The 26,072-nt window shown below is 38.5% G+C and overlaps 1 protein-coding gene across 2 annotated transcripts in view; it reads left to right on the top strand.

Annotated features, from left to right (window-relative positions):
* The first annotated feature begins 8,482 nt into the window (after positions 1 to 8,482).
* Positions 8,483 to 26,072, top strand: part of nos1 (nitric oxide synthase 1 (neuronal)) — a 42,599-nt gene continuing 25,009 nt past the window's right edge. The window contains exons 1-9 of one of the 2 annotated variants that reach the window (XM_079451343.1): positions 8,483 to 8,678; positions 10,732 to 11,435; positions 14,670 to 14,796; positions 18,665 to 18,802; positions 22,449 to 22,594; positions 22,675 to 22,837; positions 24,134 to 24,225; positions 25,285 to 25,426; positions 25,660 to 25,799. In XM_079451343.1, the coding sequence (XP_079307469.1) occupies positions 10,759 to 11,435; positions 14,670 to 14,796; positions 18,665 to 18,802; positions 22,449 to 22,594; positions 22,675 to 22,837; positions 24,134 to 24,225; positions 25,285 to 25,426; positions 25,660 to 25,799 (1,625 nt within the window). In that variant the 5' untranslated portion in view covers positions 8,483 to 8,678; positions 10,732 to 10,758. Of the gene's footprint in view, positions 8,679 to 9,144; positions 9,270 to 10,731; positions 11,436 to 14,669; positions 14,797 to 18,664; positions 18,803 to 22,448; positions 22,595 to 22,674; positions 22,838 to 24,133; positions 24,226 to 25,284; positions 25,427 to 25,659; positions 25,800 to 26,072 lie in introns of those variants that run through there. The other variant, XM_079451342.1, reaches the window with a different exon arrangement.

Here is a 26,072-nt window from a genome sequence, read left to right as displayed (position 1 = left end):
TATAGGCTGTGACAGTGACGGGTTCCTGTTCTTCGGCCTCGCTGTATCTCCCATTATCCTCCTTTTGGACAACAAACAATCCAACCCTGAAGGTCCTTACATCATTAGTCACATGACAGAAAATCTTCGGCTTTGGGGAAAATGGCGGAATTGTTTGTCTTTACAGACTGATGTTGATGTTATTTTTACATATGGAGGATGTATATTGTATATTGTTAACCAAAAAATGCACATTTCTATTTCACAAAAGTAAAACATCACAGCCGTTCCATGACATTTACGATGTATGTTAAAAATAAAATATATTTATTTTCAATATTAAAACATTATTTTCCTTTTTTGCAGTTTGATGTGCAGAGTCATAATTCACAAGTTTCTCTTTCTAAACATTGCTCTGCTTCATTTAAAACACCGAGCATGTCACATTTTGACTCAAGTCATCACTCATTTCTTCTGGGAATGTAACAAATCTACTTATTTTCCCATTTAGTGAAATGACACACTTCATATTAATTTCTGTTTTCCATTTAATCTTTCATTATTCTTTTCCTTTAGTGCATTACTTCAATACCCAAATGAATCTCTTGCAATGTAAAACTCAAACACGCACACAAACGCAACGGTGGGTATACAGTCAAATCATTCAGAGACGTGGAGGTATGATGATTTCATTATAAAACTGTGCTCAGGACAGAACAATGATCTCATTGATATTTTCTGCTGCTGGACAGACAATGTTTTTTTCAGATTTCAGGGAAAATGTGTATGTATCGTGCATTCTCTTTCTCTCTTTCATTTCTCTTTTTCGGTATAACTTGAAAACAGAATCTCTATTACATTTAGTTTTTTGTGTTTTCTCCTTTTTGGACGATGAATAACACCTCAAATATTAGTTTAGGGAGGCAGAGAGAGAGAGAGAGAGAGAGAGAGAGAGAGAGAGAGAAAGTTTGTAACCATTGTGACGACTAATAAAACAAAATGTTATACGGGTGCAAAAGTATATCAACCAAGCTAAATTATTTACAATATTGTCATCTTAACACATACAAAAGCACATGATGTAATATAAATACCTACATATCAATAATCATGGTTATTAGTTTACAGTTATTGTCAAAACCGGTATTTTGGACAGCCATAGGGTTTCATGACATTATGAAGTGTTTAAATGGACACAAGCTAATGATCTGTTATGTCATTGCAAACATTTTTGATATACTGATGTCTGTTTTTAAGAGGTCTGAAAATAACTTATTATTAAATGATTGTCAAAGTTGAAAAGCATATTTTAACACTTTTTATTGGTTAGATACACATTCAAAAACCTGTAAAGGGTGTTTAATAATACAACTCTCTCGCGGGAGAACTGTAATTTATTCATTCATGTTTACTGACGCAAATGTTCTCCTTTTTTCGTGTCACCCAAGCACGACTTTCAATCGATTGAATTTTGACATACATTATCTTTCATACTGTATGTATTAATATATCAGCGCAACATGATGAGAATTCATGTCTATTTTACAAGGTGGCTCATTTGTGTAAATTCCTATTTCCTACGATCTCATTGGTACGATTTTTTACGATTTGACGTTCCTATTGCTTATTGCTCCCTGAATTCTTTTGGATAAAATCGTCTGCTAAATGACTAAATGTAAACTTCCCCTGTGACATAAGGTTTAGGGGCGGGGTTAGGGGAGCCATTTATCATTGTCTTGCCACTTCGCGAAACTTGAGGGCTGTGATTTTAGGGTTTGGTGTGAAGTTAGGTGTTGGTCAGCCACATCCTAAAATATGTAAGACTTCTATTGATATCAGGCTATAAATATACAATATAAATGTAAATACACACGCAGTCTGTGCATTGAAAGTCGTGCTGAGTGGCATTAAAAAAAGATTGTGTTCATTGACACGAAAAAATTGGGATATTTGTGCCTATGAACACGAACGAATAGATTCAAAATTTCGTGTCTATGCCACGAAGTGCTGTGAGACTGGGTGAATAATAAAGTCACAAATCATAGACGTTATGCTAAAATGATATTTTGATTGTTTCTTTCTCTTTCTTTGGCATGCGTGTTTGTTCTTCATCAGCATTTTGAGCGCAGGAAGGCTGTGTGATTGAGTTGTGTAGCAGTAAATGAAAGCACATCACAGACAATAACCTGAACCCGCCCCCCTATCATCAACATGCCCCCAATCTCATTACTCATGACGTAATGTGTTTACAATCACACCGTTTCATAAAAAAATGTATCTCCTCCATAAACATTGGCTAATTTCCTAATTCTACAAATGCTTAACTAACACGCCATTGATCATTTTTCAACACGAGGCCGCTGTGAGGCTTGTTTCTATGTTGTTTTTAATGTAGTCGAATGATTTTCTTCTTTGATAATTACAAAATAATTCACATTCCGGATAATTAGACCAAACAAGCCTTTGAGCAAGAGAATTCATTAACAGTCTTCTAATCTGATGCTCTGTTTGAAAGGCATACCACACATTTTGAAGATGTTTAGAATATCAAACTCCGATGAGATTTATGGGCTTCTCTTCAAATTTATGTTTGGAGAAACTTGGTTTTTTATTTTCCTGCATAAACGTTATGTCAATAAAGCCGTAGAATTTCTCCACAGGGTTCTCTCTGTAGAGAAAACATAAAATGTTTCATATTTTGCGGTGAAATATTATGAGAGGTTTACCTGAAGTCTGTGGCCTGTTAACAAAGTCACATTTCCTTGTAAAGATGAATGTTGTTGCTAAAGAGTCCCTCAAATATATCCCAGAATTCTCAGTTCTGTAGAAAGCATGATGCGAAACCACTCATAATCCAACATCATTGCAAACTGTTCATTGTTACATACCGGGCTATAAACAAAATTTCACTATTTCACTATATACTAAGATATTGTCTAATAAATGTGCATTTAAAGAAGACTCCTGAATCTATATTGATTCAATTCTTTACATTTTTGTGTTTAATACATGCGTTTTTGCAATGGCTATAAAATCAAGGTGTGATATTCTTTATCTGATACATGCAACACACTTTTGTAGATGAAATGTCTAAAGAATAAAATAAAATACAAAAATACCCACACATATAAAATAACAGAACTTTACAGAATTGCAAAAAAAATGTTATCGCATGTCATGCATAAAACTATTAATCTCAAAGTCTAAACAATCAAACACGTGTACACGTTTATCCTCCTAAGGGATTTTTCTCTAGGTGAAACAAGAATGAACAAAACAAGAAATAATATCTGTGTAGATTTTATGCAGTGATATTGTGTTTTTCTACTTTTGTAAACAGACGGTATTTATAACAGCCGATGTCATTGAATGTCAGTTCTGAAGCACCGCGGGCCTTGTTACAGAATCTTTTTGTTTCTTTGTGCTGCTTTGGGTCAGATTCTACTTTTGCCTCAAAAATAAAGATTATTTATAAAAATCATGTTTGTGCACTTTCAAATAAGAACCATTTAATGTGTTCAAGTTATTTATGTTCAAACTGTTTTGTGCATAAGATCACTTTGCTCCACGTGTTTCCACTTCAATATCTGAAATATTTAACACCCAAAAAAGTAGTTTTGACAAATATGAGTACAACTGTTTTAAATGATGGTCTGTAGTCACATCAGTGGCCTGGTAAAAGCAAGAAACTTTTCAAGCTTTTTAAAAGTTATTCTGACACTTTTTGATGTTCATATACATCACATGAAGTCTGTAAGGAGTTATTTTTGATAAAAGAGAAAAGATGAAAGAGGTTAAAAAGTTGCTTTTTAAGGGAGGGGTGTGCGTCATAACTTGCCTTAAGGTATTATTAATCTCCGATGTTTCCGCCCTTGTTCTGATATTGAAATGAGATGATATTGAAATTAGTATTCCCTTGAAAATGACCAGATGCAGGAAGCAAGTACGCAGCTTGGTTTTATTAAATACTCTTTATACACCGAGAATACGTATTTGAGTTCTGATTCTTGACATTCGGCATTTCACAAAAAGTCAATCAGATATTTATTTAATGCAATGGCATTTTAAGTGACTTCAGCATCCAAATGCTATTTTGTAATATAAAAAACTTGAATTTGACATCAGGTTGCATATATATGCACCTCACTTGGGTTTAAAATAGAAAACTCGCCCTGCCAACATTTTAATTTTATGCTTTTTGTCACTCTGAGCAAGTGAACGTCAAATTCTGAATGTTACGATTAACTTGTACTTTATGCTCTCATAACACTCTGATGCTTAAAGTGATGCAATGGAGAGCCAACCTGAGAGGACCTTAAGAGACCAGAGTCGCATCATCACAGCATCATCAAGTTTACCATATAAATGTACAGTCAGTCTGGACTCTGGAACGTGCCATGTAGTAAATCCCTTTAATCTCACAGGTTTCATAATAATCCCACACAATCCTTGTAAAACACACGCTTAAACACAAAGCTATAATTGCACTTTCTATAGTCCTGGACTGCTGGCCATTTTTTGGACAAAAACTTAACATAAAGGCTAAATTTACAAATGTAGTCATCACTTTTGACTAATTTGATATATAAAGCATGCACTTCAGATCAGAAGATTTACAAGGTCAAAAGAAACATTTCCTAAACATGTTAATGATAATGTGTGTTTTACTGAAAATGTTTAGGATGGTCTGTGTTCACACATTACGAACGCTTTGCCACCAGTTTCATTGAATTCCTCATAGATTTAACATAAATCCGACATGTTCAATGTGTCCAGTTTATCTAAACGAACCCTATTTTTAAAGCCCAAGACGAGAATCGTTTCTTTTCCAAAGCGTGTATTACAGCAAATGCCAGGTTTGCCCTTTTGAGCTGGGATAGATGACCATTATCTGTAGGTGCAGTGGGGGCAGAAGCACGAGACCCTTCAAACAGAAAGGCCACATGTCGTACTGAAATGATGATGAAGAGCTCCGACCCTCTGCATATTGATATTAATATATACCATATTGATGATAAAAAAAGAGCGCTGATAACAAATAAAAGCTCCTGTTCACTACTTTTAGGTAAACTCAGTTGAATGTAGCCTACCCTTATTCTTAGTTTAATTCAATGCCATTTAAAATGTGTTGTTCCAAAGCAGTCTGCTTGAAAGCAAATTTAATGTGACTATTTATTCTGCACGTAGAGAAACCAGATGTCTAAGCAGCATTTTGTTGCGTGCGTTTTGTTTACCGTGGGCCTATATGTTGCATCGTTACTCTACAACCCTTGAACATTATCATTTAAGATGATCCTGTTTCTTCTACCTGTAATGGGTCAACCATACATATCTGGTCAACTGACACCTGTAATTCTTACTTGCATCGCCCTGAAGATGAATGATGATGAATGTTTTGTTCAAGGACGCTGTGAGGACAGTTCAAGGTAATTTGACCTTTCAGCTGGACCTTTCGGTAACCCCCAATGACACAATACCAGAGATATTTAACTAAATCTTATAGATCTCCAAATGTGTTTCTATCTCTTTTATTTAGTTTTATTTATAGATCGTCCGTGTTGAATCCGATTTGTGAAGGAATCTCTTTATGAGTCTGTTCTTTTCACAAATTGCACGAAATATGTAGAATGTCAGTTCATACCCTAAAGTCCTGCAGGCTGTTCTGCTGGTCACTATAGATATGAGTTAATGCATTCCTGAGATGTCACTTGCTTCAGACGGACTGCTTGAGTTAAAGCGTTGGACGGGTTGCCCTAAAAGCACTGTGGTGCAGGATCAAAGTTAGCTTATGAATCCCAGTTAAGGGCGTTTTCTTTTGGTGTATCTTATGTGCTTTCATTGGTTGACACTTTCCCTAAAGCAGATTGCAGTGCATTTAATGCATGCATTTTATGAGTGCAGTATGTGTTATGCTGGAGATCAAACCCACACCCTTTAAACAAATGCTGGGTTGTTTTAACCTGTGGTTGGGTCAAATATGCAAATATGGCTTCATTTATATCAAATTTTAGGTTTGTCTATATGTAACACAACCATTTTTGCATGACACACTCTGTAATTTGGGGGGGGGGGGTTAGTCTAATGTAATTATGCATTATTATATAATATAAATTGTTTGTAGTACACGCTATTTCAGGAAATGTTCATTATTTTACTCGACCACCGCTGTGTGTTGAGGAATAACACCTGATGAACTATACAATGACCTCTCTGATTCATTTCTACACTGTTGGGGGTTAACATCCGTGTTATTCATTGCTGGAAAATATTTTTATAATTTTTTAGGGGATGTGGGTATTTGTCTGGTTGGAAAATAATCGTTACTTTCAAAGACCCATGATGCATCTCTGTGTAAATATGTGGTCAGTCAGGTGTGGTGTATTATCTAAATATACAATTGTGATATAAACATGAAATGCTTCAGAACTAAATAATAGCAAAACAGTCGTGACAATAGTGGTCCACGAGTTTGTTAAAGATTTCATCCAAGAGCAGATCAACTGTAATGCATCATATACACAGCTACTGTTGCCCTCCAGTGAACCGATGCAGAAGAATTGCTTTAGAAAAAGAGTAATATTTTCTGACTTGAGCGGTCCAGGTCCTGCACAGAAACTCACTCTCATGCCTCACATGCCATCGAGACTATTATTACAAGTAGCATCTGTCACACCTATCTGAAACACACCGTTATCCAGTTCCAGCTGACCTCACGCAAATCTAGCTGACGTCATTCAGATTTGCCAATAATATGTTGGGTATCATGTCAGACTCGTGAAATGATGGAATCCACATCTAGAAACCTTTCAACATGCCTTTAGTCAGATTGATAGAAATGATTTGTGTACTTGGACATTGAAAGGGAAGAAACTGTTTTGGATACTGCACCGGATGTGTCTTTTTTTCAGATTTGCTTGCCAGTCACAATCAAAGAAAACAGAAAACAATGTTTGTTTTACAAACTAGGAATCTGCTGCGCTGAAGATTGGCTCTGTATGGGAAAGGCCGACATCAGCAACAATGGAAAAAGTTTCCATGGCAACCAGTGGAAAAATGCATACAGAAATAATTGTTTTTGTCATACCTGACCAATTAAAATATCAGTTTGTGAGAGTATCATCTTAATCACATTATCTTAAATACGATACAAATTGAGAAGAAATTGGGAATATAGGATGTGTGCATGTTCTTAATGTATTTATTTCAGCTTTATGCAAACAGGATACATGGCAATGTGTTGCATTGTAACACTACTCACAATCCCCCGCAAACTGAAAAGATGGCTATAAAAAGAAATGCATCAATAGAAACATTTGTAATTTTCTCTAACATCTTGAGTTTTGGCAACTTTCAATGAGAGACATGCGTTTAAGGGCTTTGTTGCTGAGTGAGGGAGCGAGAGAGAGTGTGTGTGTTTCATTAGGGGGGCAGATGGCACTCAAGTCGGAAGTGACTGACATAATGGCTCGACCATGGTGGACAAACTGTGTGTGTGTGTGTGTGTGTGTGTGTGTGTTCGCATTTGTTCACGTCACAGATTGACAGTCTCGTGCACATTCCCATCTTTAGTGATTGTGTTTATATTGCATATAAGAAAGCGTATTTAAGGGTAAAGGGCACACGCTCGAAGTGACAGTTCAGCCAGAAATGACAATTTGGTTATTGTTAACTATCCCTCGTGTTGCTTTAAACCGGATGATGATCATGCCCAATAAAAAGCAGAAATAAATCACGACCAAGGTTCAGACTTTTATTAAAAAACAGCATGTTGTTCATGTGGTTGTGGTTGTTATAAGAGATGCTTTAGAAGCAAAAGTTGTCAACAACACCTAAAACAAAGCAATGCACAATATAGTGGAACCTTTTGTATTTTGTTTGCTGGAACTTTTAATGTCACAAGTTTCACCAGACGGATGCTTTCTAATCTTAAACAATACCTGTAAATAATATTTTAATGTAGTGTATGCCAAACCCTTTTTGTTTTTTTAACAGCCAATAAATCCACACTTTTGATCAAATATTCTTGTTGGCCAAAGTGAGAGATGCAATATTAAATCAATTAACAACTTGATTGATGCTTCACTTACTTGTATTATGTACACTTGCTTAATGACACATTGAGGACGTTTTGGGATTGTGGGATTGTCCTGCCTTGCCCGTAGTAGGAAAACTAACCAGGGTTTTGTTATGGTTAAATTATAGTAAGTAGGCTAACCATGATTTTTTTGGCAAGGTGCCATTTGTATTGACATCATTTTACTACAAATAATGTGTAAACTATTGTGGTCAGACCTAAAACTGTCGTTACTGCAGTTACAAATAAAACTATAAAACGGCGATAACTGGTGAAAGCATACTTAACCTTCGTTAAAGGCGATTGATGCATGCATGCGCAGACGCATGTACAGAAGATGCGCACATATTTTTCTTCAAATATGTCTCACTCTCTGACAGACACCCGTGCACAGTGTTTGTAAAACCCACCCATCGAGGGAGGCAGTGCGTCGCGAGGGCGCGCGGAATAAATGCTCGCGCATCGGAGCGCAGAGCACTTTCTCAAGCGCCGCGCGTTTATAAAGCGACTCACGCGGACATGCCACGCATCTTCTGAGTGGGACTTCACGAGAAAACTCTGAGTCTGCCTCCGGAGTATTGCCAAGGGGATAACTGCTGATTTTATAGCTTTCGAAAGTGGAAAGGTAAGTTGCAAAAGTGCTTTTTATGAATTGACTGCACGTTTCTTTGAAATGCGCACACATGCACGAGTTCGCTTTGCAGATAAGTATGGATAATAAGGGTATTTGTGGTGCTGTCCCGGGGAGAGGGCTCCGAGCTTGGTAGTTTCTCCGAACTCGGAGAGTCCACCCCTTGTCCGGGGAAAGAGACCCGGGCTCGGTACGTACCCGGACCCGAGTCGTTCCCCCGTACTGTGGTAATGACGGGCTGATGGTGAGGAGTTGCGGTGGAGGAGAGATGCTGCGAATATGTTGAGAGGACGAGTGAAGGCGTCTTGTCTATTTGTAGGGGTTTTCTCCCGAGCTAAAAGGACGATTGGTGAGATTGGTCATGGAAAGCCAGCCGGGTTAATTGTCTGATTGGTCCAGCTGTTCACGTGCTCATTCCGAACTTTGTTAATAAAACATCATTTTATAAAATGTATTTTCTGGAGTTAATGAAGCCAAGAATAACGCGTGCAAGTCTTCATCGCGGGAGCAACTGGTGTGCTGACGCGCACTGAGGATAATGCGTGGATGCTGTTGCGCATCGCATGACTGTGATTACCTGGATAGGTAGTGGACGTTTTTCATCGACAATCCTATATTTAGCACTTAAAGCATGTGGATACGCAGATGTCGGTTGATTTCGAGAGGTGCCAGTTTGTATGTTAGGAACACGCGTAAGGTAGTTTTACGCATGGTTGTGGCACTTTCTTGTATTATGAAAAGCATCGCGAAATGTCCAAAATTACAAATGTAGGGATTTTTAGATTTGGGCTGATTTTTAAATGCATAGAAGTTTTTTCTAATGGTTTGTGTTAAAGTTAAATATCAGTTGCTTTTTCTTCTGCACATGAGATTCTGTTCATCTCATTCTTCTTATGAATTTTGTCGTGTTTTTTATTTACGATTGTATGACGTGATCGAGAAGCAACTGGATCTGGACAATTAAACCTTCATTTTTTGGTATTGATTATGAATTATAATTGTAAGAATGTTATCAATGAGTCATATTAGGTATCTTTACCTTTTAGATATTCATTGACTGTTATTATTGATCGGCTTGCTCATATATATATATATGTATGTATGTATGTGTATATATATATGTATGTATGTATGTATATCTAAACAGTATATAAAGTTTACAAAAAGAAACAATATAGTTGTCTTAAGAGCGTTTTCTGAGAATTAACCCCGAAAAGTTAATAAATAACTGCTGCAACTTAGTCCTGTTGCATTAAACAACAAAATATAAACTTGGCTAGTTTATAGGCTATATTCATATTCATCAAACAGTGTATGATTTTCTGATTGAGAAATATAATTTTGGTGTTTTTTTACGCATGAATAGATTTGTTCAGTTCTTGAAATTGAATGATTGAGAAGACTGCACACACAGTTACCAGATCACTCTTTGAACGTGCTTTGCAAGTTGTTGCTCGTGCCCCCTTGTTGAATTTTATTGTTAAAAGGCCCCAGCAGTTGTATTGCTTCTCTCCAGGACTCCAGAGCTGAAATGGTAACACCGCTTTCTTACCGAATTTGACCATTATTGTTCAAACGAGGCCGTATGCATTTTGTGCTGCCAAGAAAGGCGAGATGCAGGAGGGCTGTAAATTGCAAGCGTCGGTTTAGACGAACATTTTGTTAAGATTAAGCAAGATAATGCACACAGAGGAAATGTTATTGGCCTGTCAACGGAGAGGAAGGAATGACTCGAAGTCTACAACTCGTACACTGTGATATGAGTCACCGCTTAATCATTGAAATTATTTGTTAAAAACAATATTGTGATGGCAGTGATTATTGGGAAGACGACATTTAGCTTAAATCCGAGTTTCATGTCAGACTGGTTCTTGTCCGAAATTGTTGTCTGAATATTTCCTTAAATGTCAAAGAATGCCATTATTGGATTGAGAGAGAGAGGATTTCTCAAACCTGTATTGAATTGTCTGGGCTTTGAGATGCAGGCAACATGTCTTTGCCTGCCTTTGATATCAATTTTTCTTCGTCACATTCAACTCAATTACAGATCGGTGCTGACGCACGGTACGGCACAATGCAGGAATCTGAGCCCAACGTGTGTCAGCTGCAGCCCAACATCATCTCTGTTCGTCTCTTCAAAAGAAAGATCGGCGGGCTGGGCTTCCTGGTCAAACAGCGAGTGTGCAAGCCGCCCATAATAATCTCTGACCTCATTCGGGGCGGAGCCGCTGAGGAATGCGGCCTGGTCCAAGTCGGTGACATCATCCTGGCCGTCAACAACAAGCCTTTGGTGGACATGAGCTACGAGCTGGCGCTGGAAACCCTGAAGAAAGTGTCGTCAGAAACTCACGCCGTTCTGATACTCCGAGGACCGGAGGGCTTCACCACTCACCTGGAGACCACGCTCAGCACAGACGGGAAACCCAGGACGGTTCGAGTCACCAGGCCGGTCAACCCCGCTCCATGCAGGCCCTGCGAACGATGCACGCCCAACATGACCAAAGAGCTCAGGGCTATCGAGAACCTGTCATCAGAAAAGGAGAGCAAACCGCTCATTCCACTGCTGGCCCAGGACTCTCTGATCAGAGAGGGAGGCCATTCCACTCTTTTCCTCAACGGGGTGGAAGACAACAACGACCTGCTGAAGGAGATCGAGCCAGTGCTGAAACTCATCAAGAACAGCAAAAAAGACATCAATGGAGACGGTCACAGTGTCGTAGAGAGGAAGGATGCGGAGGTGCAGGTGGAGAGGTGAGTGACGAGGGATGCACACCAACGTTGACCATTGATGAATATTACACAAGTCTGTAATCTGATTGTCTGGTTTAATGTAAGCGCTTTAGTAGACAGAAATTCTAGACACATTTTGCAATGTTCTGGGTGCAACATTTTATTTTGCAACGGATACATTAAAGACAATACACTGCGAAATTCTGTATTTACATTTTATTCAAGCCACACAATGACCAAGTGATATCATTATATCAAGTGATTTCAACGGCCACGATATTGAGTCTTGTTTTCTAATGGAAAAAAGCTGAAACAATGAAGTTCAAAATTCCAGAAATTAACTTTGATTCATATTTACATTTTTATATAGTGCTCAATTCAAGTTCTCACCTCATTGGCAGATATTTTATTTTCTTGTCTCAAGCCTAAACTTGCTTAAGAAAGCAAGACATTTCTTCGGTTACTTTCATTGTGAAGTAAATATGTGTCTTGATTGAAGATGTATTGTAAAACAAGAAAAAAAAATCAAGATAAATTTTGCTCAACCAAATAACTTTAGACCGTATGAATACAGCTATTTTTATTTCATTTATTCATCTATTACCTATTTCATATGAATATTTTTTAGGTCCGCTTGACATTTTGGAAATAATAAAGAAACAGGTGTTGCTGTAGTTGCAAGCAACAACAAGGTCATGGGTTCAATCCCAGGTCAAAAACTGATAACTGTGTTCACCTTCAGTGCACTGTACGTCTGTCTGGATAGAATGCGAAATGCATAAATTCACCGTTTGCAGAATTCATCTTTTTTCAAATTAATTCCTGTGGTAAGTGCTGCACGATAATGGGTAAAATGATTAATATTCCTTATGCTGAAATGAAGTATAAAGCGACAGAATATCTATTACACTTTACATACGTTCAATTAATATATGTTATTTACTGGCCGTTTTTATTCTATACTGTTGTCTGAGGTCTACTTGGTTTTTACATTTGAAATCGATAAGTAATAGGCTATTTTCTACCCTGGTTGAGAGGCCAGCTGGAGAAATGCTCTGTTTTTGGCGGGCTGAATTGAAGACTATGATTGGATAGTAGAAGATTGGATAAAACTTAAGTTTGAGCCTTCTGGGAATTTGGTTAGACACGTAACAGACTTAATTCCTGGATGTGAGGGTAAGGCTTCACGTTAAGTTTGTATAGCCTATAGTTGCATGGTGTTTAATGATATATGACCGTCACTATCAGCATTTGAGACTCGTGATCACGAACCGTACAGAAGATCACCGCGATCCCGGGTCTCAAATGTTACGAGACTTTCCACGATAAATAAACAAAAGGGAGACTCCCGGCAAAAACTACAGTGTTTGCAGATACGGATATGACAAAACACTTCAACACAGCCTCTATTATTTGCAAACTGTGGATAAAACCTTGAAAAATGATATATGAGCCCTCCAAATCACAGAGATGCTGATTTGCACAGGACTGGTATTATCACAGGTCCTCGGTCATTTGTGGGAGAATTTTTACTTTACAAATTACAGACAATTATAACAAATTACTAGAGGTCCCCAGGTAATACTAACCCTATTAGGGCATCAACGATTAGGGCATACAACGATTTCTAACAAAGCGTGCTTATTTGTACGGTGGAGGCCACCTATAGGTGGGAGCATTTCAGAACCGCTGAGCCTGGTTTCAATAACAGTTGTTATTTCGCCTGAATACGATTCCCTCTTGTATAACAAAAGTTTGGATTCAAATTGAGGTCTGAATTCTTTGCCCTTTTAATATATTGCTGCTGCTTCTGGAACCTCATATCTCCAATATTGGCAATTCGATTATGACGACCCGGTTTATTGATTTAAAAAAAGACAATGTTTTTTTCCAATTCCTGAAAACCAGAGTCTATTGACACCCAAGGTTTTGGTAGGACAACGGCGATGTTTTGTGTTTGCATAATCGTCACAATATTTTATTGTTAACCGTAGGTGCAGAAACCATATCGTGAATAAAATACGATAAATTATGCTCCAATTAATGAAAATGGATGTTTTAAAAATATAGCGGAAGGCTGGGGCTTGTTGTCACACTACTTTTACTCCAGAGAATATTGCTAATGAGAAGTTTAACAGAAACGGGTTATACAGGTATAAAATAAAGCACTAATACAAAACGTGTGTGACAAATTGCCCGCTTGACTTCACCATTGAACCTCTCGCATTAATTCATCAGAAATTTTGATTTCTGAAAAGCCTTGTTTCGAGATATTTGAATGTTTTAAGGAATGACATGGATTTCCTAAACCAAATTCTCGGTGTGAGTTTTTGCGTCTGTTACTTTGTGTATTTATTCAGTTCTGGCTCTGAGATTACTCTTGCATTGAATGTTCATATCACGCTTTAGTGATCCGGAAGTTCAAACAGGCAGTGGAGGAAGCTTCTAGCAACATTAAATATAGTACAGCTAAAGATAGACATGCATATTATTGTCATTTTGAGATCACAAACAGCCGAGATTTCACATGGTCCGACTCATTCTAACCTAAATTTTTTTGTTATGACCCAGAGAAGACACACAGCCATTTACTTACAAGTGCACCAGGATTGTTCTCATAAATCTAAGGCAGTAGTTATCTTATGCACTAAGACGTCCTTTAGCAACCAAAATAAATGAATACAAGTTAACCTAACAGGGTTTTTAAAACCAAACAGATTATCTCCGAACCTTGTGCTTCCTAGACAGCTGAGTGTCCTTAACCGACGTCTTTGTTTAGCCAATCACGGTTCGCTCCCTCTTCTCACAGTTGTGCTATAGGCGTTACTATCGATCCCATCATACATTGCAATATCAGCTCGAAAAGGTGTTTACGTAACATTTCATTGCATCTATATATCTGATATATGGTTTATATTTTAGGAGTATCTGAACAATTTTCGAGCTACAGTATTTCGATGTTGAAATGATCAATATGGAGCTCATTATAATATAGAACATGAATAGAAATGAAGGAAATTACTTTTTGTTAACATTTCCCCAGACTTTGATAACAGGTCTTTTACAGCAAGAGCATTCCACATTACATACAAGTCAATATGTATAATTTTATCGAAATGCAATATTGAATTGAAGAGGAAAGATGTCATTCCATGGTTAGTTTGTTTCACAATAAAAACAAGGAATGTGTTTGGAGTGGGTATGCATGCATTTGTTTCCTTTTGGCTGACGAGCGAAAGTGTTTGTGACTTTCAGAGACCTTGATTTGGGAAACGGACAGAACGCCCAGCTGGCGTCGGATAATGACAGAGTGTTTGATGACCTCTGGAGAAAGGACAACATGCCTACAGTGCTAAACAACCCTTACTCTGAGAGTGACAAGGTAAAGCATGGTCTAAATGGCTTCACACGTGGCTTTGAGAGACTGTTGAGTCGGTAGTCTGTTATTACTTGTTACCCAGTTTTAAAAGTGAGTTCAGAAATATTGCACTTACTGTAAATCGTGCATCACCTTCCAAGACTGTCCTATGCTTTAAAGTAAAGATATTCTAGTTCAAGAAAAGAGTGGAGAGCCTTTCTGGTCATTTAGTTTAAATTGCATCAACTTTAAGATGCTCCGAAGCAGCGATGCCCAAAATGTGGGTTTTTGGGACGCAGGTGTATTCAGGTGACAGAGGGCAGAAGAAGACGACAAATCTTTTGCAGCTGTATATTTCACTATATGAGACCATTTAAAATGTTCATTTAATCAGCACTTTGGAATGGATTGTGGTGTCTGTTAAGAAATGTCTAAGCGCATGGACAAATATTACGGTTGTGTTGCTTTAAAGTGGATATGAACTTGTTTTCTTGTCAGTATTTGTGGTCTGAAAAATGACAGGGCAATTTTGTCTGTTATTTTTATCCGTTTCTACAGTTTTAATTTTCCTTAAAGAAGTGCAAAGGGAAACACAATTTTTATTTGAAATTTGGGAGAAATCTTGTTTGTGGTCTACAGAAAGAAACGATAATGATCGTTTTACCTGAACACAGGCATACAAGCATACAAATTCCAAAAAACTTAAAATAATACTGAAATATTAACTTTCATGGCTGTGTTACCGGATCTTTTTTGGTGACGTCAGATTTTGTGCCTCCTATCAAACTGTATTTGGTGCAGATTTAAATTTCATTTTGTAGATGCTTGCGTGGGCAGGTTGGGTGACAGGTTGGGTCCTTGAAAAGCACGAGTAAAGTCAATTATATCGGTTTAGTTTTTTTCTTAGGTCTCTGTCTCTATTATTTTTCCTACAGTGTGGTGTTCATATTTCCTAGAGATTCACTTATACGGTATAAGGGTTTGTCTGTGTTTGATTTGGTAGGGACGATTGACCCAAAAATGAAAATTCTTTCATTTATTCACCGTCAAGTCATTCCAAACCTGTTTGACTTTCTTTCTTTGACAGAACACAAAAGAAGATATTTTGAAGAGCGTTGATAACCAAACAACATAAAACGCATTTCTCAAATTATCTGTTTTTGTCAGTGATGTATAAAGTACTTTTTTACAATTACAGTCGACGTGTAGGACAAATAACTCTTCAAAAGATTGTGTTCATTGCTGCTTTGTTTCAAAATGATTGACCGTGTATTCGTGTGGCTGTTTCCTGAAGATATGCCATTTTTCTTAAGGTAGTTTGCACAATGCATGCAGAACCATTAAGTTTTATATACAGTACATTTGTCAGTTTCATTGACGTTAATGAATATGAATGTGAGCACAGTAACATACAGTAAAATTATGTCGAGCCCTCTCCATGCATCTGCCACATGGACTTCAGTACCCGCCGGCCGACGCTGATACCATGTGTTTCTGAGTCGCTGGCTCTGGGGGTAGCGGTGCTTACATTTCACTCCGGCACATGTCTCATCTGGCCTCTTGTGACGCACCATTCCTCTGAAAGAAACCGGATGGATGGAGTTGGTCCAGGAAAGCGAGGGAATGAATGAGTGCAGCTGTGTGGTCCTACAGAACAGAGAAAAGGAGTTGTTGTCTCTTTCCCTTTCTCATAATGAAGAGTCGGGTGGATGATGCCAGTGTGTAAGGCGGGGTGGAGAGGGGCTGAGCGAGAGCGAGAATGAGAGAGAGACAAAAAATTGGTCCAACATTTAAAAATAAATGCGGCGGGTTCTTCTCAGTGATGCTGTAGAAGAGCGACTTTTGTACTCCACCTTCCCAGAATGAGCACTTCCCAGCCTGCTTAACAATGCAGTTGATCTGGGCACCACGTTGCTCTTTGGTCTACATGTTTTTTTTTACATAAAAATCCCTTTGTTTTGCATATCTGCGTGAAGCTTTCAATGAGTCTTGCCTGCACAGATGTTTCCATCAAAAAACAAACTAGCCTTGCTGACACCTCAACAGAACGTACGTCTCATTGCGTTAGTGACTGCAAAGCCACATGGGTGGGAGGAACTAAAATGTTTGCGATGATAATCGCCCTTCGCTCCGTCTGATGATGGTTTAGGATTTGTACATTTTAAATTTGTCCAGGGTGAACATCAGCGGCCTGCATAATTTAAACTGTAAGCCCGGTGGACGTGATCCGAAGCAGAGCTGCCAACATCCTTTGTTGATTTTTGACTTTTCTTTTTCTCATTTTTTATTATTTAAGAAAAGCTTTCCTGTGGCTCAGTGGTTAGAGGATGGCGCTAGCAAAGGCAAGGTCATTGCTTCGATCCCAGGGTATTGCACATAGTCAGTGAGAAAGTAATATATAGTGCAATGTAAGTAAGCGTCCATTCATTCTTTCACGCACCAATTATGACGACCTATGTAAACCTCAATTTCTGTTAATATATATCGCTTTTTGCAATAAAGCATCTTTTCATATATATTTAAATTGGTTCTCTCCTTTGGCAAAGAAGCAAACACTTGATTACATCTCATTTCTGTGTCTGCCGGCGTAGTGCTTTGAAAGAGAGTGGTGGAGTGAGCCATTGGTTGCAATTCACAACCTCATCTCTAGATGCTGCTAAAATCTCCACATTGCTCCTTTAATATGTTGTTTTTTGTTAAGTGGTAGCTCTTAAGATTAGTCTGTCAAATCAGCTACATTTGGCAGACACTTATCCAAAGCGACTTACATTGCACATACTCCGAAACGATGTATAATAAAATGCAATCCCCTGGGATCGAACCCATGACTTTGGCATGGTTTGCATTATGCTCTAACCACTAACTGCAGTCTTTATTATGTTTTCCTTTGGGTCAATGTTATTCAGCACAAATGTTTGGATTCTGGTGTGAATCTGATATGACGCTGGATTCTCGTTTTTATGCTTCTCATAAGTGCTTTGTGTGGTGACGTCAACATATCTGTCTGTTGTTGTCCTCGGGCGACGCTGTGTTATACACAAAATCCTTACACATACACTTAAAATGGTTCCCTTTTCCAATTTTACACCTTTATCAAACCCTGCTGCCTTCCTGTCACTGCACATACTGGTGTAGCGTGTTCGCTTTTATCATCACGTTTCACTTCTGACAGATTCTTCTCAGTGTTTGTGCATGTGAGACGTCTGAAGCTGAAACAATGTGTTCTTTGTGCAAACTCTGTGGTGTGTTGGCTCGTAGATAATGATCGTGTATATTGCATGTGTCGCCGAGTCTGAGAGAGCACCGCTGTGGAATGAGACTGCCTGATGTATCTCTATTTCTGAGGAGGATTGAATCGATTGTGAACAAGAGCCCACTTTTCTTCTAGGGGACAGCGGGCGCAAGGGATCAAGATTGATATTCAGATTTGTATTCATATTAAACTGCCGCAATCGGTCTGTGAACTGTATCTTTTGAAAGAATGTATAAGAACTGTAATGGTCCCCAAATTGATTCCTGTCCGAGTCTGTGCTCATAGATTATTGCACGGAGCAATTTACAGTCATTTTTTGAATGGAGAATTTAATGGGAGAATCCCAAACTCTCACCATTCAGGCAAATACCTAAATGAGCTTTGAAAGTCCTGGTCTTGTCTGAAGGCTTTCGTTTTGTCGTTTCTTGATTTGATGGAGAGCAAAAGTAAAACTCTGTGGTTATTCTGCCCTCTAAGCATTTGCAGAAAAGTTTCTATCAGTTACACCAGTAGATTAAAAACTTGTTTAAATGGTTGTGTTTTGGGGTCTTGGAAAGTGTACGTTGGGTTAAGTGTTGGCTAAATGATGATTTGAATAAGTTTGCAGTTTAATACGATTTTATGTTCATCCCATCACAGCCAGAATCACAAGGAAGTGTTTCTCCTACGAAGACCGTGCAGAACGGAAGTCCCTCCAAATGTCCAAGATTCATGAAGGTGAAGAACTGGGAAACCGGAACGGTTTACAACGATGTTTTACACAACAACTCAGACAAGGTAGGTCTGAAGATGACACAATGACATTCACTTTAAAACGATATAATTTCTATCCCTGATGAAAAAATCAATAGAATCCCAACACCATTACAGAAATTAGAACGGTTATACCATTATGGACCATTCACTTTTTCCATTAAAACAATTACAAAATTGACTTTTGTAGTGCGTTTTGGGTATTTATTTTAGAGATCTCGCCAATATAATCCATCACATACCATAAGAACCATTACGGTTTCCATTACCGATAAACTATAGAAAACCGATACAAATCTCTTTCAAACCATTATAAATTGAACAATACTTATTTTTTTGCATGTTGTGAAATCCTTTCAAGTTTATTTCTATAAAATAATGATATAAAAAAATATGTCTGAATTTGTTTAGGTTCCTGTTTTAATGCTTCATAGATACTGTCAGAATTGCTAGATGATAATTCAAAGATCTTTCCCCGTTCACATCTCAGATCGGTTTCTATGGAAACTCACATAACTGCTAAATGGATGTGTGGCTTTGTCGATAATGACTGCAAAATTATATAAATCACTGAATTTATTCACCTCTTGCCAAATATTGAAGATCCATGAAACCCTGAAAATGGACCATGATTTTATTTTATTATAAAGTTCATGTAACCAGGTTTTTGGTGAATCGGTTAAGATTTCGTAAAACGCACACTGCATACAATACCATGGTTGAAATATGGTTACTATAGTATAATCACGGTTATCTGTAAATGGCAAACTTTTTTTATTGATAGTTTACGAAAAATAACCATGATTGTACCAAGCACAACAGGTATTGTTGACTATTAGTAGCGGATACAGGTAACATTGCTACCATTAAAAACCTGTTAAACACAATTTGTCACTTGACTCAAACTTATGTTGTCCCATTTCTAGGATATCATTTTTATTCTTATTTCTATTCAAGAATTGTATTAATTACAGAAACAAAATTCCATAAAACAAAGTTTTTTTAACTATTTATCACGTCCTTTTTGATCATGTAGTATTGGCAGGCATATTGCTTGGAATAGTTGCAAGTATTACAATCTTTACATTTCTCGTTGTGACTTCACTTAAACAAGTCGCAAAGTCATAATTACGGTAATTCCAACATGACGTAAATGCAGAACTAGAGCTGAGGTTTGCTGCCATAGCCTCCATATGTCATATACAAATTGAGGATTAAAATTAGCCCGTGCCTCTTACTGTAGACACAAAGTCATGGTTACAGAGCTCTCTACGTTCTCTCTAAATCTGATTCATCCTGGTAAGAGAGGGTTACGAAGTTTCATAAGTGGCTGCCTTTGCATGCTAATTGATGCTAATTACAGCTGCTGTGATTTATAATATATCACATGCTGAAGTTTTTTTGGGTCGCATCCCCAACTCTACTGAATGTGGCAGCTGCAAGACTGAACTTCGATATGCCTTATGGCGGGTGAATGCGGAAAAATGAACGATAGTCTTTTTATTTTTAACACGTGTTGTTACGGTGCTCAGTCAACCCCTTTTTAAAAAAATACAGTCTTTGTTAGAGGAATAATTAGATATACTACAGTGTCATGAATTTGTTGGTACCCCTCTACAAAAAACGAAGAATGCACTAGTATAACTAGAAACTGACAAAAGTAATTGGCGTCCACCATTTTTTATTCCATATTTAATAGAAATCAGAATTTGCGTTAGATTTTTTTATCTAACATAATATTGTAAATAATAAAATGAATGAAAATGTCATGGACAAAAATGATGCTACCCCGAACCTAATATTTTGTTTTACAACCTTTAGAGGCAATCACTGCAAGCAAACGTTTTCTGTAGCTCTCAATGAGACTTCTGCACCTGTTAACAGGTAGTTCGGCCCACTCTTCCTGAGCAAACTGCTCCAGCGGTCTCGGGTTTGATAGGTGCCTTCTCCAGACTGCAAGTTTCCATAGATGTTCGATAGGATTCAGATCAGGACTCATAGAATGCCACTTCAAAATAGTCCAATGTTTTGTTCTTGCCAACCGCCCCAAAACATAACCGAGCCTCCATGGTTCCCTGTAGATGTGGTGTTCACATATTTGAAAGCTTTTCTTTTCATCTGTAAACAAAAAGCTCCAGTTAAGACTCATCTGTCCAAAGGACATTCTCGCAGAAGGGTTGGAGCTTGTCAATATGAGTTGTAGCAAAATCCAGTCTGGCGTCTGGGTCTTCCATGGAGCCCACTTTTGCGCAAAGCGACGGATGGTGCGATCAGATACTGACGTGCCTTCACCTTGGAGTTCAGCTTGTATCTGTTTGGCAGTTATCTTTGGTTCTTTTTCTACCATTCTCACTATCCTAATGTTCAATCTGGGCCAATCTTGCGGCCGCGACAAGGCAGGTTGGCTACAATTCCATTAATTAAATTTGCAATGGTTGTCACAGGAATATCAATCTGCTTGGAGATTGTCTTGTAGCATACCAGCAATTCTGAGCACGTCTGTATATGCATTGCTGTATATTTGATCTTCCTGGAATTTCATGAATATTCCCAACAAATTATTTTGGGTACTAGTGTAGTTGCATTTTCAACATGCCCAAAATGACCATTGTTTTTTGTTCTAAATATGCACTTTTAAAGTGATTGTTCACCCAAAAATGAAAATTCTGTCTTCAGAAAAGCGGTTATTTGAATGCTGGTTAAAAATATTTTTTGTGTTCTGAGAAGCCCTCATCACACTCTTGTCATTTCAAACCTGTGTGATTTTCAAGTAAATGATGGCAGAATTAAACTTTTGAATATCTGTACATAAACGGCATTAAAAAGGTAGAAGTACTGTGCATATAATTCACATATAAACCATATCTGGAACCCGTAAGGTCATGGGTTGTAGTGCTGCTCTCTTATGACGCTAATCATAATCACGCTTATTTTGGCCAATATTGAGATCCTGATTATTTAACACAATTACTCATTAACCTTAAAAACAACATGGAAAATAAACTTTGCTTTTAAACTCTGAATTTAACTGAAAAATAAATGTAAAGAAATAGCACTGCTGAACCACTGTAAAGGAAAGGTGTGCGCTGTGGATTTATACTACAAGAAAAGAGAGGATCAATAATGGTTTACCTTGATTTCGTTTTTGTAACTGATGAAGGCCAAAATTCACGCTTAAGATTCATTTTCGATTCATTGCACAGTCCTAATGGGGTGTACATTCAAAGTGGTCCTTATTTGCACAGCACTAGTTAGAGCCGTCCTGTTATTTTTTGTCTTTTCACCTCTAATCCAGTGCACATATTAGCATCTACAGTTCATTTTAAATCCAATATTGCACTATCACCTGGAGGAAAATACTCATATGGTCAAAGTGTCATGTGGAATCTGTTCATTCCTTTTATGAGCTTTGAAGTCTGCCACTGAAGTCTTCTCAACAGCAGTATATATTACAGTAGTATGATTGTCGTAAATAATCACGTTACGAAAACACTGAAGCTTGCAATGTAAAAAACTTGCTTCCTATCTGAGAATACGATAACTATCATTCAATGCCCGGATTAAACCAACGTGTCATGTAGCGTAATGTCTGCGGCCTGTTTCACACGTGTTGAATTATGTTCACATTTGCATACTGTTCTCTTTTTGTAATGCATTCTCTTGTTTGTAGGTGCCAATCTGCACCGAACGTGTGTGTATAGGTTCTATAATGTTGCCAAACCAGCACAGTCGCAAACCAGATGAAGTGCGAACGAAAGAGGAATTGCTGCAGCTTGCTACAGATTTTATCGACCAGTACTACGCATCGATCAAAAGGCAGGCCAGAGATCTGATCGTAACCTTCTCTGTTGGAAACTGAATTCAATTATTTTTAACCAACTGCTTTTTCTGAGCAGATGTGGCTCCAAGGCCCATGTCGACAGAATGGAGGAGGTCAAAAAAGAAATCGAAACTTCAGGAACTTATCAATTGAAGGACAACGAGCTGATCTATGGTGCCAAACACGCATGGAGGAATGCAGCTCGCTGTGTGGGACGCATCCAGTGGTCCAAATTACAGGTGCTTATCTACTTTTACTACAAGATGATGAAAATGTGCATGTGTTGTATGCTTGGATGGAACGCATTTTTGAAAGAAAGAAAGTTGCCAGCTAGGGCTAGCGTTATTGATCGAGTCCACCTGTATCAAATTCAGTTGACTCTACATGATTTGGAAAGGCACACACCTGTCCATATAAGGTCCCAGAGGTAACCGTGCGTGTCAGAGCACAAACGAAAGTCATTAAGTCCAAGGTATTGTCTGTAGACTGCCGAGACAGGATTGTATCGAAACACAGATCTGGGGAAGGGTACAGAAACCTTTCTCCAGCATTGAAGGTCCCAATCAGCACAGTGGCCTCCATCATCCGTAAATGGAAGAAGTTTGGAACCTTCCTAGAGCTGGCCGCCCGGCCAAACTGAGCGATCAGGGGAGAAGGGCCTAAGTCGGGGAAATGACCAAGAACCCGATGGTGGCAGCACTCCACCAATCAGGCCTGTATGGCAGAGTGGCCAGACCTAAGCCGCCACTCAGTAAAAAGCACATGACAGCCCACCTGAAGTTTGCCAAAAGGCACCTGAAGGACTCTCAGACCATGAGAAACTAAATTCTTTCAAGATTGAGCGTCATGTCTAGAGGAAACCAGGCACCGCTCATCATTTGGCCAATACCATCCGTACAGTGAAGCATGGTGGTGGCAGCATCATGCTGTGGGGATGTTTTTCAGCGGCAGGAACTGTGAATGTCCTTGAGTGGTCCAGACTTGAACCGGATTGAACATCTCTGGAGAGATCTGAAAATGGCTGTGCACTGATGCTCCCCATCAAACCTGATGGAGCTTTAGATCTTGCAAAGACAAATGGGAGAAACTTCCCACAAATAGGTGTGACAAGCTTGTAGCATCATACTCAACAAGACTTCAGGTTTTATTTGGTGTCAAAGGTGCTTCAACAAAGTATTGAGCAAAGGCTGTGAATACTCATGTACGCATGCTTTTTTCGTTTTTTCATTTTTATAAATTTGCAAAGATTTCAAACGAACTTCTTTCAATGGTTTGCAACTTTGAGGCCCCTCAAAATGTGATGTTCAACTTCATTACATCGTTTGTTCAAGTAAAACTGATGTTTTACGTTTGTTCATGTTAAAAGGAAAAGGTTTTCCCTCAAAAACAATATCATGCAGAAGATGAAGTGTTACGCAGTGCTTTTCTTCGTCAAACTACGTCCAAAGATCCAGCAGTGGAATATCCATTACAATGCAGTGTGAGCAAATATAAATGCAGTGATAATGAATAAAATAATCTTTCTCTCTATCGAGGTTTTTGATGCTCGAGACTGCACGACCGCTCACGGGATGTTTAATTACATCTGCAACCACATCAAATACGCCACCAACAAAGGGAACCTCAGGTTAGTGTGGCTGCTGTTCACGGCCTCTGCCTTGCTTTTCCCTGCGTCTCATTTTCTCTTCTCCTGTCAAACTGTGTGTTTCTGTGCACTCTGTCACCTTGTTCCACAGCCCTCGGTGAAGCACCTGCCACGGCGAAGCCGAGCGCTGGCACAGCTACCAGCGCGCAAAGCTAATCATACCCGACACTTAGTCTCTGTTCAGTTTAATTAATGTCAGTCTAACAGAAAGATTAGAGCCTCAGAGAGAGAGGGAGAGAGAGGGAAAATTAAATACAGAAAGGAAATGCCTTTATACAATTTAGAAGCTTTCACAAGTCCGAAGCCCCCGTGCTTGCCTGTTGCATCATCACGACCTGTCAGAAGAAACGTTGGAGGTCTAAGACACTTTCTGCGTGTGGACAAAATAATTTTTCCTCTGCGTTTGCGAGCTTGCCGGTGACCCAAATTTCATCCAGAGCTATATTTTGAGTGACTGCACTGTATTCGTTGAACTGACACTTTGCTCTTAGCGTCCTGGGGAAGTTGGTAAACAAATAAAGGCACGTAGACACTTTGAGAACCCTGATGCAAACCGTTCTTGGCCACCATTGACTACCATAGCAGGAAAAATTAAAATGGTAGTCAAAAGTGCCCCAGAACTTTTGCTTTCCTACATTCTTCAAAATATAATCTTTTGTGTTTATAATGGTCTTTGTTCTGTTAAAGCATTTTTTTTTCTACTGTGGTAGTCATTGGTGGCCAAGAACTTTGTGATAGTTCACCCAAAATTTCTGTCTAGTGATCTAGTATGTTCCAAACATGTCCTTGTTCAGCAGAACACAAAGGAAGATATTTGGAAGAATGTCACCAATGTAACCAAACAGATCTCATCACCCATTGATTTCTTTTATATTTATTTTCCCTTCTATGGCAGTAAATGTGGGATGAGATCTGTTTGGTTACTGACATTGTTCTGCTAAAAACAAAAGGAAAATATTTGGAAGAATGTCAGTAACCAAACATGTATAAAAGTCAACATTATTGGAGATCTCTGATAGTTATTGTCACTCTGATTTGCAGATCGGCTATCACCATCTTCCCCCAGAGGACAGTTGAAAAACATGATTTCCGTGTTTGGAACAGCCAGTTGATCCGCTACGCCGGCTACAAGCAGCCGGATGGATCCGTACTCGGAGATCCGGCCTCATTGGAGTTTACAGAGGTGAGAGAAGAGAGTTGTGTCACGTAATGATGCACCAGCAGGCCCTACAACATCATATTGACATGATATTGAATCAAACAAATTTGCATTACACATCATTTAAAGAGGCTGTGAGTCTATATCCTATGAAGAAAGATTCAAAGTAACATTTGGAAAAATGAATACCTGCAAGTATCCATTCTCTGGAGATGTTTTCAATATGGTTATTTTGGGTTTTCTTTTAATTGGTATAGATCTGTATTCAGCAAGGCTGGAAAGCTCCAAAAGGCCGTTTTGACGTTTTGCCGGTTCTTCTCCAAGCCAACGGGAACGATCCTGAACTCTTTGAGATACCCGATGATCTTGTGCTCGAGGTTCCCATCATACATCCAAAGTAAGAGCTAAACATTCCTGACTGTTTAAAATGATCATCCAGTTGCTTAAAACGCGTTACGCCTCTCGTAAGAGCCGCTGCAGTAAAGTGTGAGTCTCTGTTTGTTATATACAGCTGTTGTCTTGATATTGAAGTATACGTTATTTATTTATCTTCGGTGTTAAATATTCTTTAAACCTAAATTAAAGACAGACAATGTGTATAGTCTTTCTGCAAGTCCCCAGAAAGTTCATCAATCCCCCATAAAAGTCATTTACAGAGCCCTGTTTACAG

This window comes from Barbatula barbatula (genome assembly GCF_947034865.1).
Source record: "Barbatula barbatula genome assembly, chromosome: 2".
Classification (NCBI taxonomy): domain Eukaryota; kingdom Metazoa; phylum Chordata; class Actinopteri; order Cypriniformes; family Nemacheilidae; genus Barbatula; species Barbatula barbatula.
The sequence above is the reverse complement of the archived record's forward strand: the minus strand, read 5'-3'. Positions and strand labels throughout refer to the sequence as shown.